This window comes from Lytechinus variegatus, chromosome 4, assembly GCF_018143015.1.
Source record: "Lytechinus variegatus isolate NC3 chromosome 4, Lvar_3.0, whole genome shotgun sequence".
In the NCBI taxonomy this organism is placed as follows: domain Eukaryota; kingdom Metazoa; phylum Echinodermata; class Echinoidea; order Temnopleuroida; family Toxopneustidae; genus Lytechinus; species Lytechinus variegatus.
Genome location: NC_054743.1, coordinates 21119256 through 21131726, shown reverse-complemented (window position 1 = coordinate 21131726; position 12471 = coordinate 21119256). Strand labels below are relative to the sequence as shown.

Here is a 12471-nt window from a genome sequence, read left to right as displayed (position 1 = left end):
TGCAGAAGACAACGAAAAGGGGAAAAAAAGCGTAGAGAATTAGTGAGGAAACGAGAAGTTGTTCAAACCTATATTGTCAAGAAAACTGCAAGCATTGGAACATAATGGAAAAACGTAATGGACCAATTTTTACCCCCACTGTCCTCTTTTTTTTGTTGAAATCCTTGATCGCCACAAGCAAACGTAAACGTGCCCCCACCCCACTCCTTCCCGTCTAGTTTTGATGATGGCGTAATTTCCTTCAGTAAGAAATTTATCCACATTGTGCTGCACTCGACCCAGGTGAGGTGAATGGGTACCGGTAGGAAGTAATTCCTTAAAAAGCTGTGTGCGCTATGAACGCCTAGCATAGCCGGGTAATATAGGAGCGCCTTGAGCACTTAACAAGGTGGATATGTGCGCAATATAAATCCTATATTATTATTATTAATCAGACACACAACACTGAAAATTGAACAGGTTTATAACAACCTTATTCGGCCTCAGACGTTCAAAGTGTTGTATTATTTCGTTGTTCTGTGCTTGTCTTTGTCGGCCTATTCATGAATAACTTGTTATTGTTGATCTCCGCTCTTTAAAATTAAACTGATTCATGAATATTTTTATCCCCCAAGAATGTAAAACTGTATTGATTCAAGTAAAGATCATATTTGCTGCATATTGTACAGTTGGAAAGTACTATCCACTCATTTATGAAAGTGCATGTTTAAAATAATTATGATTAAATATAAAAAGCAAATATCAAACATTCTGCTTTTAATTAGCAGGGCTTAATTTTCATGCATATATAGGCCTATAATAGTGCTTTCGTCCTCGCGAGATTTTTACCGGCGTTAAATTTGTATTCGAATTTTACTAATTAATTTACATGTATCAATGTTTAGTGAGTAAACGGTGAGTATATGCCGTATGGTTATCTCGACCCGCCGGCTGCGCTGGGATCTCTCGACTTTGATCTCAAACCGTACCCCGTGACGTCATATCGATCGGTAAAGATGGCAGCGCTCATGCGAATAGCTACTTCCAATGGAGGACCAATTTCACACATTTTTCAAAGTATTTCTCAGAGAAATGTTCATTTGGCCCGTAACTACACACACCTAGCTCAACATCTTAGTGTTTCTTCTCAGGTAAGTGAGCTCTATGTGAAGATAAAGAAAGTTATTAACTGTTTGTTGATTCTATTTTCCAGGCAGTCCCATGTCATATATTTCTACGTCTGTAAATGTAATACCGGTATGTGATGTCTGAACAAACTTCACTCATCCAAATGCCATGGGCATGTCAATATACAAGGTTATGATAAAACATTAATATTGTCCTCTGTTCGGACTCCCTGTGTGGTGAAATGAGATTGGAAATGCTTGGCTTATGTCCTCGTATTCAAGGCTCCACATTAACTTTTTTTGGTGGTGGCCCGTTCGGGCCACCAAAACCTTCAAATAATTTTTTTTGGTGGCCCACTAATAAAGTTTGGTGGCCCGAAAAATATAAAGAAAAACATTAATTAAAAATGAATAAAACAAACTGAAATATTCTGCAATCACTAACACGTACCACTATTCTTTGTACATCTTGTATGTAAATCGTGCTTGCTGTTATTTTACTTTGCTTATTTTGTGGTAATACATAAATTGTTCTATCATTGTAAATATGAAATGATTGAAAGAGAAACAAAGAATTGTATTGTTCCCAGGTTGTGTAGATTTTTAATCTCTGTATAGACACATACTCATAATGGTAAAGTAAATAAATAGTGCATATATCAAACTCAGATAGATTTACAAAACAATGATTTTTCCTTTCTTCCTTTTTGATTGTAAAACCTAGATTATGCAGGCCCAAAATCCAGTTTATTTTCTCTTTTCCAGCATATTATAGCAGGAGAAAATCACATGCTGCAGAATTAGAACAATGTGTAAAAGGGGGAAATAAACAAAAATAATTTTTAGAATAGTATATTGAAAAAAGAAAAAAAATGTAAAAATGAATACGTTAAGTGAAATAAAACAAAAGAAAAAATGAAGAAAGAAAAAACAAAGAACAGGTCATAAAAAAAATTGAGAAAAAACAAAAGAAAATTTAAGAAAAATAAATAAAACAAAATTATCAAAAAATGGGGAAAACTGTTATTATTCAGTAGAAACATTTTCTTTAATCAGGCATTTTCAATGGGAAGGGGTATAAATGGTTTAATCACTGTGAAAAAAATGAAAGAAAAAAATAAAATGGCAAAAGTTATCTGGAAAAAACAGTGAGAAAATTCCTTCCCTATATTTGACAAAATGATGGAAAAAATTCACATGTCATATCAATGAAATGCCTTCCCAAAGTATTTACTTCCTTAAGAGTGGTTTAAGAAGTCATTTGTAAACAAGAAAGAAAGAGCGGCCTATTTATTTTTGGCTCGAAGAGACACAGCTTCGAAATAAACCAAATATCAACATACATACAAATGCACATATGGGACTGTGATGTACTCACCTATGTGTTTTATGTGTATTAATGCATTTGGAAATCGGTCTTTTTGAGTCAAAAGAGAGGTCATAATTCCTCCTTTTAATGCTTGCAGATAATCAGGTTTCAGTAATATGGACTGTAGAAGGGCATTTCATTGGTGTAAAATGTGACTTTGACGTAGATTTCCAAAGTTCTGGGGAAGATTTCTTAGCAGTAACATTTCGTATCGCAGCTCCCTGGGTCTGAATAGTCTGCTCGCGCACAGCTAGCTGCATTGGTTTCATGCATGCAAAGCTCAGCCAGACAGCCGGCATGGCCGGCTGAATAATAGTTACTGTATGCTAGCGGTAGGCCTACATACATGTACTGTCATGACTATGCAATCTTTGTGTGTGTGTGTATTTGTGTGTAGATTAACAAAAAAGGCGCATGACGAATTGGCTTGCAATTTTAACTGTAGAAATTTGATAAATGCATGCAAAATCGGGAGAAAAATTGCGCTACTTTGAAAATTATTGGTTGCCCGATTCGGGCCACCAAAACTTAACATTTTTTCAATAATGGTTGCCCGAGATGAATTTTTGGTGGCCCCGGGCCACCGGGCCACCGCTAATGTCGAGCCTTGTCTTATTGTTTGGGCCAATCTGAGCTGAGAAAAATGTTTGCCTGGCTTGAAGACTGAACTTGAACCTTGAGGCTTGATCATATTCACTCATTCAGTGAACAAGGGGCCGATTGCACAAAAGGGTCTTTGCAAGGACCGTCTTTCGTGTCGCCCATCTTTTATGATGCGCCATGTGAAACGCATTTTAAATAAATCATCTGCAAACATATTTCATTCGTCCGTTAAAATTAGCAAAATATTTGTTTATAAAATGATATGATATATCATGAAATTGTATAAAATTTGATTTAAAAGCAAGCTAACGAATCTTATTTTTTATCATAAATTTCAGAAACACCCCGCTTATAAGCGTATCATAAAAGATGGGCAACACGAAAGACGGTCCTTGGAAAGACCATTTCGTGCAATCGGCCCCAGGTTATGATATAACCTTGTTCTCAGTTATATCTCCATGTGTGGCAAAATGAGGATGGCAATGTTTGGCTTATTTTCTCTTTTTCTTTGGGACAAATGCTTGATTTTTTTAACACTGACAGTTTCCATTACACCTAATCGTCATACAACTTGGCTCTTAAGTAAATTTGATTCTTTAAATTATTTTTTTCTCAATTAAAAATAGTGATCAAAAAATGAAAATTTTCTTGCCATATTACTTTCCACCAATAGAGGGCATACACAAAAATTTGCCCCAAAATCAAGTTTTTGAGCGCTCTGGTGAATACAAAAAATATTCCTAAGTTACTCATGAAAAATAATTGCAACTGGTTGAAAATTAGTAATTTTGGTCAAAAAGTGATATTTTAATGATTTTTTTAGTGTGTGCTCTGTACAACATTGGCATACCATAGTCCTACCTGTAGATTCCCCACAGGCAAGATGGTTGCAGTGAACAAGTGATCATATTAAATTCATATTCATTACTTAATGACTTATGTGCATACACTTAGAAAAAGGGGATTGGTGCTAATCAGCTAATGATGGGGCTGTTGCTGTACCGTATTTGCTGGCATAAAGGCCACACTACTTCTGGATGAAAAAATCACGCAAAGTCGGGGTGCGGCCTATACGCGGCGATAGTAAAAATTAGTGTCTGATGGTCAAAGCAGCATGTTGTTGTACGTGTGGGACCACAATGATTCCTTCACCAAATGGGCAGATGAAACAACACTTTTTTTAGGATAAAATTATCCAAAACTACTGCTCTAAGTAACGATTTTCAGTAATGTTTAATACTTTTGGATAACTTATCAAACTAAGTCTATTCATATCTATATTTTTCCCCATCGTCACCTACCATGGATCTTTCCTTTTACGCATTTTATTGCAAAAATGCTGACGCCCTCTAGTGGCAGGTAATTGCCATTCGCAGATGATTGCGGCAATTATAAAATTAATTGCCGGTATGACGAAACAACTTTATCGGCAAAAGGGGTAATGTCAGTAGTGATTTTATTTTAAGGGGATTTTTCGGGATACTATTAATCTTTGGAATTATGTAACATAGATTAATATATGTTTTCTTTTATATCTCCCTTACAGGTAACATTAACATTAACATTACCTCTACACATCGTATTGAAAAATAAAACATAAAATTGAAAATGATTAGTAGATATGCATATTTGAAATCGTAGGAGATGTATAAAATGCGCGATATTTTCCCCTGTGTTGGTTGCTTTTCTTTATTCCTTTGACGCTTGTTAATGTTATGAATTATTTTTGCCTTTTTTTTTGCTGATTTTTTTTTTTTTTAAAGAGACCCAAAATCGGGGGTGCCGCCTATCCGCCGCTGCGGCCTTACCGCCAAGCGCTGGCAAATACGGTACTTGTTGAGGGGGTCAAAATAAGGGAATACTTAGCCAAGGTTACCGTTTTGTTTCCAAAGCTTGTTAACGATAGGGATTCACATGCCAATACTTAAGGGGTGCATTATCAGAACTTGAAATAAGGATGATTTTGAAACCCAATGGTTATGCGTGGTATCCATTCATCAATGGAAGTGCCCCCCCCCCCTTCTGGAGTTCCATGTCCCTTTCCTTATTTTGCTAAACTGTTTGAATTTATAATTGACTAATGTTAACAGGGACCTACAGAATCTATACATGCCATATTACTTGCAAAGACTGTGCAATCATTATAGGATGATATAGAAATAAAATCATAGTCATTGTCATTAGTATGTGTGTTGTATTTATACTGCATTGAATAATGTGATATTGGTAGTATATTGGCCATGCACTGTCAAGTATATGTATCTGTTTCTGTTTCCTTTGTGGTAAATCCCATTGCCAATCAATGCCAAGCTGGAATATAACAAATTATGAAACATTTTACATCTAGGATAGTCAGTCAGTGGCTGACAATATTTGGCAACATAATTACTCTCTGGGCTTTTTATTGTTAAAGTGGAGATAATGGCAGAGCTTGTATTTGAATTTACAACTTTTCAATCATGAGTCCAAAATCTAACCACTAGTCCACATGTGTCTTGGTTTGTTCTTGTAGGTAATTTGGCAGAATGTATTATTTGTGAGAAAGAAGATTTAAAGAGGTTTGATTGATGTATTGTAGCTATAAGACGAGAGTGCACTTATGATGGTGGTGGCAGCGACGGTGATGATGTCACATCAAAATCTTAACAGATCAATTTCTTGAAATGTCATAATTATGTAAATTTTTTTAAAAACTCCTATTTTATGAAACTTGAACATAAGAGTAAACAAGTCAATTTGCATTTTGCAGGTCATTTGGAAAAAATCTCAGGGCACACAATGCAGGAAATAGGCTATTTTGGTCGCTCCAAATGAGTTTTGACCATGTATTAGGATTGACATAAAAATCTTAAAATAAGGTTAAAATTCAAGATGATTTTAAAAAGCACAAGTTCCTGTGACTTCAAACTTGGATCAGTCATGTATCATTAAATGGATGAATGTGATTAGGCATCTGGGCCAATTGACAACGATTAATTGGGGTTGATGAACTGTCCATGTTGTGGTATTACCAAAGGTCATGATTTTGAATTTTTAAGATATTAAGTTTGAAATTATAGATACATGATATATTCTGTCAAAATTTTCAGCAATCGTGACTTATCTTGGTACTCTTGTAACTGTTTACCATTGAAACATCAATGTCATTTTGGTATTAATGATTTTGATGAATTATATGATGATAATGATGATTATGTTTGTGGAACATTGTGGCTCAGGGTATTAGTTTCTTGACTTTGAAACAGAGGGCTGTCATCTGTGGAATTGTGGTTCCAATCCCAGCCATGGAATTGTTTCCTTTTGCAATGAATTGATCTACATTTTGCTGCATGCAAGTGATGCTACCCAGGTGAGGTACATGTCAATTGACACCTGACAGGAATTTTTTCCTTGAAATGCTGAGCATGTTACAGAAACTCTGTTAAAGCAAAGGTAGTATGCACCTGCATTAAATGTTGGAGAATGATTTGGGATATCTGATAAAGAATCATATTTACATGTATAAGCACGTATAAGTAATTTATGATTGATGACAATGGTGATTTTGATGATGATGGAAATGATAATTGTGATATTGATGATGGTGATGACACCACAATGATAATGATGACCACAATGCTACTCTCTATTGTGTTGTAGTTATTAGAATGATGACAGTATTGATGTTGATGATGATGATGACAATGATTATGGTGATGATGAAGAAGATGATGATGATGATTCTGATGAAGATGATGATGGTAACGACAATGATGATGACCACAATGCCAATGCAACTCTCTGTACTGTGTTGTAGTTATTAGAATGATGACAGTATTGATGTTGATGATGATGACAATGATTATGTTGATGATGAAGAAGATGATGATGATCCTGATGATGATGGTGATGATAACGACAACGATGATGACCACAATGCCAATGCAACTCTCTATACTGTGTTGTAGTTATTAGAATGATGATGACAGCATCGATGTTGATGATGATGATAATTATTATGTTGATGATGAAGAAGATGATGATGATGATTCTGATGAAGATGATGATGGTGATGGTAATGACAATGATGATGACCACAATGCTACTCTCTATTGTATTGTAGTTATTAGAAGGATGATGACAGTATTGATGTTGATGATGGAGATGATGATGATAATGATTATGTTGATGATGAAGAAGATGATGATGATCCTGATGATGATGATGATGGTGATGATAACGACAACGATGATGACCACGATGCTACTCTCTTTTGTGTTGTAATTATTAGAATGATGATGACAGTATTGATGTTGATGATGGAGATGATGATGATGATAATGATTATGTTGATGATGAAGAAGATGATGATGATAACGACAATGATGATGATGACCACGATGCTACTCTCTATTGCGTTGTAGTTATTGGAATGATGATGACAGTATTGATGTTGATGATGGAGATGATGATGATAATTATTATGTTGATGATGAAGAAGATGATGATGATCCTGATGATGATGGTGATGTTAATGATGACAACAATGACCATGGTGATCACAATGTTGATCTCTATTGTGTTGTAGTTATTAGAATGATGATGACAGTATTGATGTTGATGATGTTGATGGAGATGATGATGATGATAATGATTATGTTGATGATGAAGAAGATGATGATGATCCTGATGATGATGATGATGGTGATGATAACGACAACGATAATGATGACCACAATGCTACTCTCTATTGTGTTGTAGTTATTAGAAGGATGATGACAGTATTGATGTTGATGACGGAGATGATGATGATAATTATTCTGTTGATGATGATCCTGATGATGATGGTGATGTTAATGATGACAACAACGACCATGGTGATCACAATGTTGATCTCTATTGTGTTGTAGTTAGTAGGATAATGATTGATGATTATCATGATCATGAATCACGATAGTTATAATCATCATCGTTATGACCAAGTTTTTCATGACTTGTGATTTTAATAATAATAATAATAATTGGATTTATATAGCGCTTTTTCCAGAGGATACAAAGCGCTGTTGATTGCATAAGACAAGTTAAGGTTTATGGATATAAGTGTGTTTTGAGATGTTTCTTGAAGAGGTTAAGAGAAGAGAGGTTTCGAAGAGATGGAGTGAGTTTGTTCCAAAGACGGAGTTGAAACCAGCCTGTTTTGTGGACTTTGGAATTACACAGGAAGGAGCAGATGTCACTTAATTACTTTATTAGTGTATTTAAGATAAAGATAATCATAATCAATTCGTCATAGGATTGTTGACAGAATATATGAAAAATGAATTTTAAGTTAATTTTGTATTATGTAATTCGTTGTCTATTTCACATTGTCATTTCATAAACAATTTATTTGATTGTATATACTACCCTTGTATATGTTTTTTTGTCTCACCTTTTCAACGTCAATACAAAATCTTACATGTAACTCATTCTTTCATAACTGAAAATATAAAGACCGCTGTAAATCTTAGTATACATGTAGTGTTATCACCGTGTAGGCTTATTTCTCCTAGGGGGAAAGATTGCGAGTGGAGAAACGACTGTGGTACTTTTTGTTTTTAACATTTTTTCGTAACGCACACACGCGACGCATTTGTGCCACGCATGACTGAATTAATTGATATTGAAGACAACAGGTGCAGATATCAATTAATTCGGTCATGCATGGCGCAAATGGTACAAATATTTGGGTATCAGTGGAAAGCTGATGAGTTTCTCTTTCATATCCATGTAGAATATTTTACAAAATGATCCGAATACCAGCCCTATCGATTTGGATTATCTTTTTTTTTCTGAAACGCACTGTATCTCCCAATTCATCACAGTTCTTGAATTTTTTGAAGCACTATTTTGTGACTAAGGCTGTACTCGTAGTGTCGATATCCAGGAAATCTAAGCCTTTCGTGGAACAGGTTTAGTTATATTGTAGCTTACTCCGTGGTTAAACATAAAACTAAAAATGGGTCCCAGGTCCTGAAAATTTGCATGTCAAGTTCATCAGTATAGGCTGTACGATCTCTGAAGGGTGTTGTGTACATGAAGCACTTTTTTTTAGTTTATTGATTATTGGAATAATGCGTACTTTCGGCTTGTTTAATCACATTGGGTTATCGTGTCAGGTCCGGCAATTGCGTATAATCGACCATTCGAGAAAATGTGATGACACAAACCCAAACCTTCGGGGTATTTGTACTTAAACAAAATTAGTTCCATGATAATATTATAAACGATGTCCTTCGTTTGTCGTTAGATCTGGGTCAAGAGTCTTCATACGATGACGCGATGACGGCTGTGTTTCTCTATATTTAAAGGTCAAGTCCACCTCAGAAAAATGTTGATTTGAATCAATAGAGAAAAATCAGACAAGCACAATGCTGAAAATTTCATCAAAATCGGATGTAAAGTAAGCAAGTTATGACATTTCAACGTTTCACTTATATGAGCCAGTTACATCAGAATGAGAGAGTCGATAATGTCACGCACTCACTATTTCTTTTGTTTTTTATTGTTTGAATTATACAATATTTCAATTTTTACGAATTTGACGATTAGAACCTCCTTGCCTGAAGCACAAAATGTTAAAATAATGGAATTCCACGTGTTTAGGGAGGAATGAAACTTCATTTCACATGACAATGATGAGAAAATAAAAATATTTCATATTTCATGTAATAAAATACAAAAGAAATAGTGAGTGAGTGATGTCATCAGTTCCCTCATTTGCATACCAACCGAGATGTGCATAGAACTGTTTTATGAAACGAAGCGAAACTTTAAAATGCCTGAACTTTCTTATTTTACATCCGACTTTGATGAAATCTTCAGTGTTGTGCTTGTTGAATTTTTCTCTTTTTATTCAAATCAAGTTTTTGTTGGGGTGGACTTGTCCTTTAAAATCAGGGTTGGAAGGCATATGGTTGTATTTAATCAACCCTTTTTATCAAAAAGCTAAGGTCATGTCTGTGAGGATAAAGCAAACTATCAACATGAAATGAATGCGAATTCGCTTCTAGATGTTTAAATTATCTGTGTTTATTTTGTGCACTTTGCTTTGAAAAATATTAGTCGTTTGAAATCTTAGCTGCAGATAGATCAAAACTAAACTAAACGGAAAGGAAAAACAGTGTCATGTATGCACGGTCCACCTCTCTTCAAAAGGATTATAATAATGACAAAATTAGCTCATTATAGGCCTCACATTTTACCTATAGATGTATACATATAACTAAAAACAAGATCTTTTTATAAAATTTTCGAAAGTGAGAATGTGGTATAATATTTCGTGAAAATAAATATAAAAACGCTTTTTGTTTATCAATATGTATACATTGCAACATATCTCTAGACAATATTATGATGACCGTTTGTAATGAACAGCCTAATTAAGCACTATTTCTTTGGGATCAAAGGAAAACGAGTAAATAGACCAACTGCGATTTTTTGTTTGACTATTATATTGTGGAGTGGAGAGGTATACAAACAAAATATCAAATGTTGTAAATATATATATATATATATATATATATATATATAAATGTGTGAAGTTATACACGTACTACAGCTTTGGCAACTCTTTGTATTTAAATAATGGTCTAGTGGTTAAGGCATCGGCATTCAAAGCTGGGGGCCCGGGTTCGATTCCCGGCAGAGACATTTTTCGGAGGAGCCGTGGTGTAGTGGTTCTGACTCTCGCCTTGTAAACAGAGGGTCGTGTGTTCGAATCCCACCGCGGTCTGGCGTCCTTTGGCAAGGCGTTAATCCACACTTTGCCACTCTCGACCCAGGTGCTAAATGGGTACCCGGTAGGATGTGAAAGTCATTGTAGCTTGTCCAGTATTGTGTGCGCCTCACAGGCGACTGACTGGAATACTCCCCAGGGAGTGGAGGATGTGCACACATTGTGTGCGGGAATGACTGATTGAATCCGATGACCGGGGTAATAATATATCTGTAAAGCGCTTAGAAACGTCGTTCCGATGGATTAAGCGCTATATAAAAGCGGGTTACTATTATTATTATTATCACCAATTTTTCCAAAAGGGTAGATAGCTCTGGGGAACCTTGATTTAAGCTACGCTTACCTTTGTTCTCTTCATCCATTTCTGTCACACTATATATATATATATATATATATATATATATATACACTTGGTGAATGCTATCCTTGTAAAGAAGAGTGCTTGATGTCTGTGATGAGGCAGAGCATGAAATAAAAATCAATAAACTACTGATGAACCACACGTTATCTGTGTAACTTTATTTATTTTATATATATATATATATATATGTATATATCAAAATACTTAAAAAGTCAATTTTCGATATAAACTGATTTATGCGTTTTTTATATAAAGTTTCTTTGAAAACATACAATATCTTTTTACGAAAAATGATTTCTTGTTGTAAGGTGTTCAAGTTTCCCGCAATGCTTACATCAGCCTGTTGTAATTTTAGCCTATTCTTAACCACATTTTGTGGTACAAGGACTCGATGATTTATCCTTCAGGAGTTGGAGTGTTATCTAAAAGTCTTTGACATCCAGACAATGCCCTATAAACTGACAATCCAAGGATATCTTTGTCATTCATTTCGTGGGACGATTTAATTAGGTCCAAATTCCTTGTCGGCAAACGACAAATTTTCAAAGTTAAAGATTTTCAAAGGTTCGGTAAACAATAGGTATACACACGTACCCCCAGAGTAAACGGGAAACGCCAATGACCTTTTCATTAACATAAAATGTCCCATGAAAGCAAAGCATTAAAAAAAAACATCTTGAGCGCATGACAAGAAACCCCCATTGTTTCATTGTTTTCGGAAAGTTTTTTTTATTACATTTAGAGTTTTGATATGTTTATGACTTGAGACATGTTTTTAAAAATGTTTTTTGTATTGCAAGATCCGATTACAACACGTGAGGCGATGATTTACGTTGAGATAAATTTGCCCTTGAAGACAGTCATTGTAATCGGAAGATCTGATATTATTTGTTCATAGCCTGAAAAGTCTATTCATATTTTGCTGAGATATAGTGTCAAATCATAGATTGTTGGAAACTAGTATCAGTTTGATTGTATAAAAAGACACTTCTCTGTATAAAAGCTCGTATTAATTGGCATCATTGAATCTATATTATTCTTAAAACTCTAGTATCCAACAAATTTTGAAAAGAAAATCCAATTTTCTCATATGGACATAGGCAAATCGAAGTTTAATTAGAATTTTGTACAAAATAATGTGATTAAAAGGGATAATGTACTCTCTGACCACTGGGTACATGCGTGTTAATGATGTCATGGACTTATCAGACGGTGGATATAGATAGGTACTCTGAGATAGGCATTGTTCTTACCTTACAATGCCATCGTTATATAA

At 34.8% G+C, this 12471-nt stretch overlaps 1 protein-coding gene across 1 annotated transcript in view; it reads left to right on the top strand.

Moving 5' to 3' along the window:
* Positions 1-968: 968 nt before the first annotated feature.
* LOC121413606 (ATP-binding cassette sub-family B member 7, mitochondrial-like) overlaps positions 969-12471 on the top strand; it is a 34661-nt gene continuing 23158 nt past the window's right edge. The window contains exon 1 of the mRNA XM_041606495.1: positions 969-1130. Within this exon, the coding sequence (XP_041462429.1) occupies positions 996-1130 (135 nt within the window). The 5' untranslated portion in view covers positions 969-995. The remainder of the gene's footprint in view (positions 1131-12471) is intronic.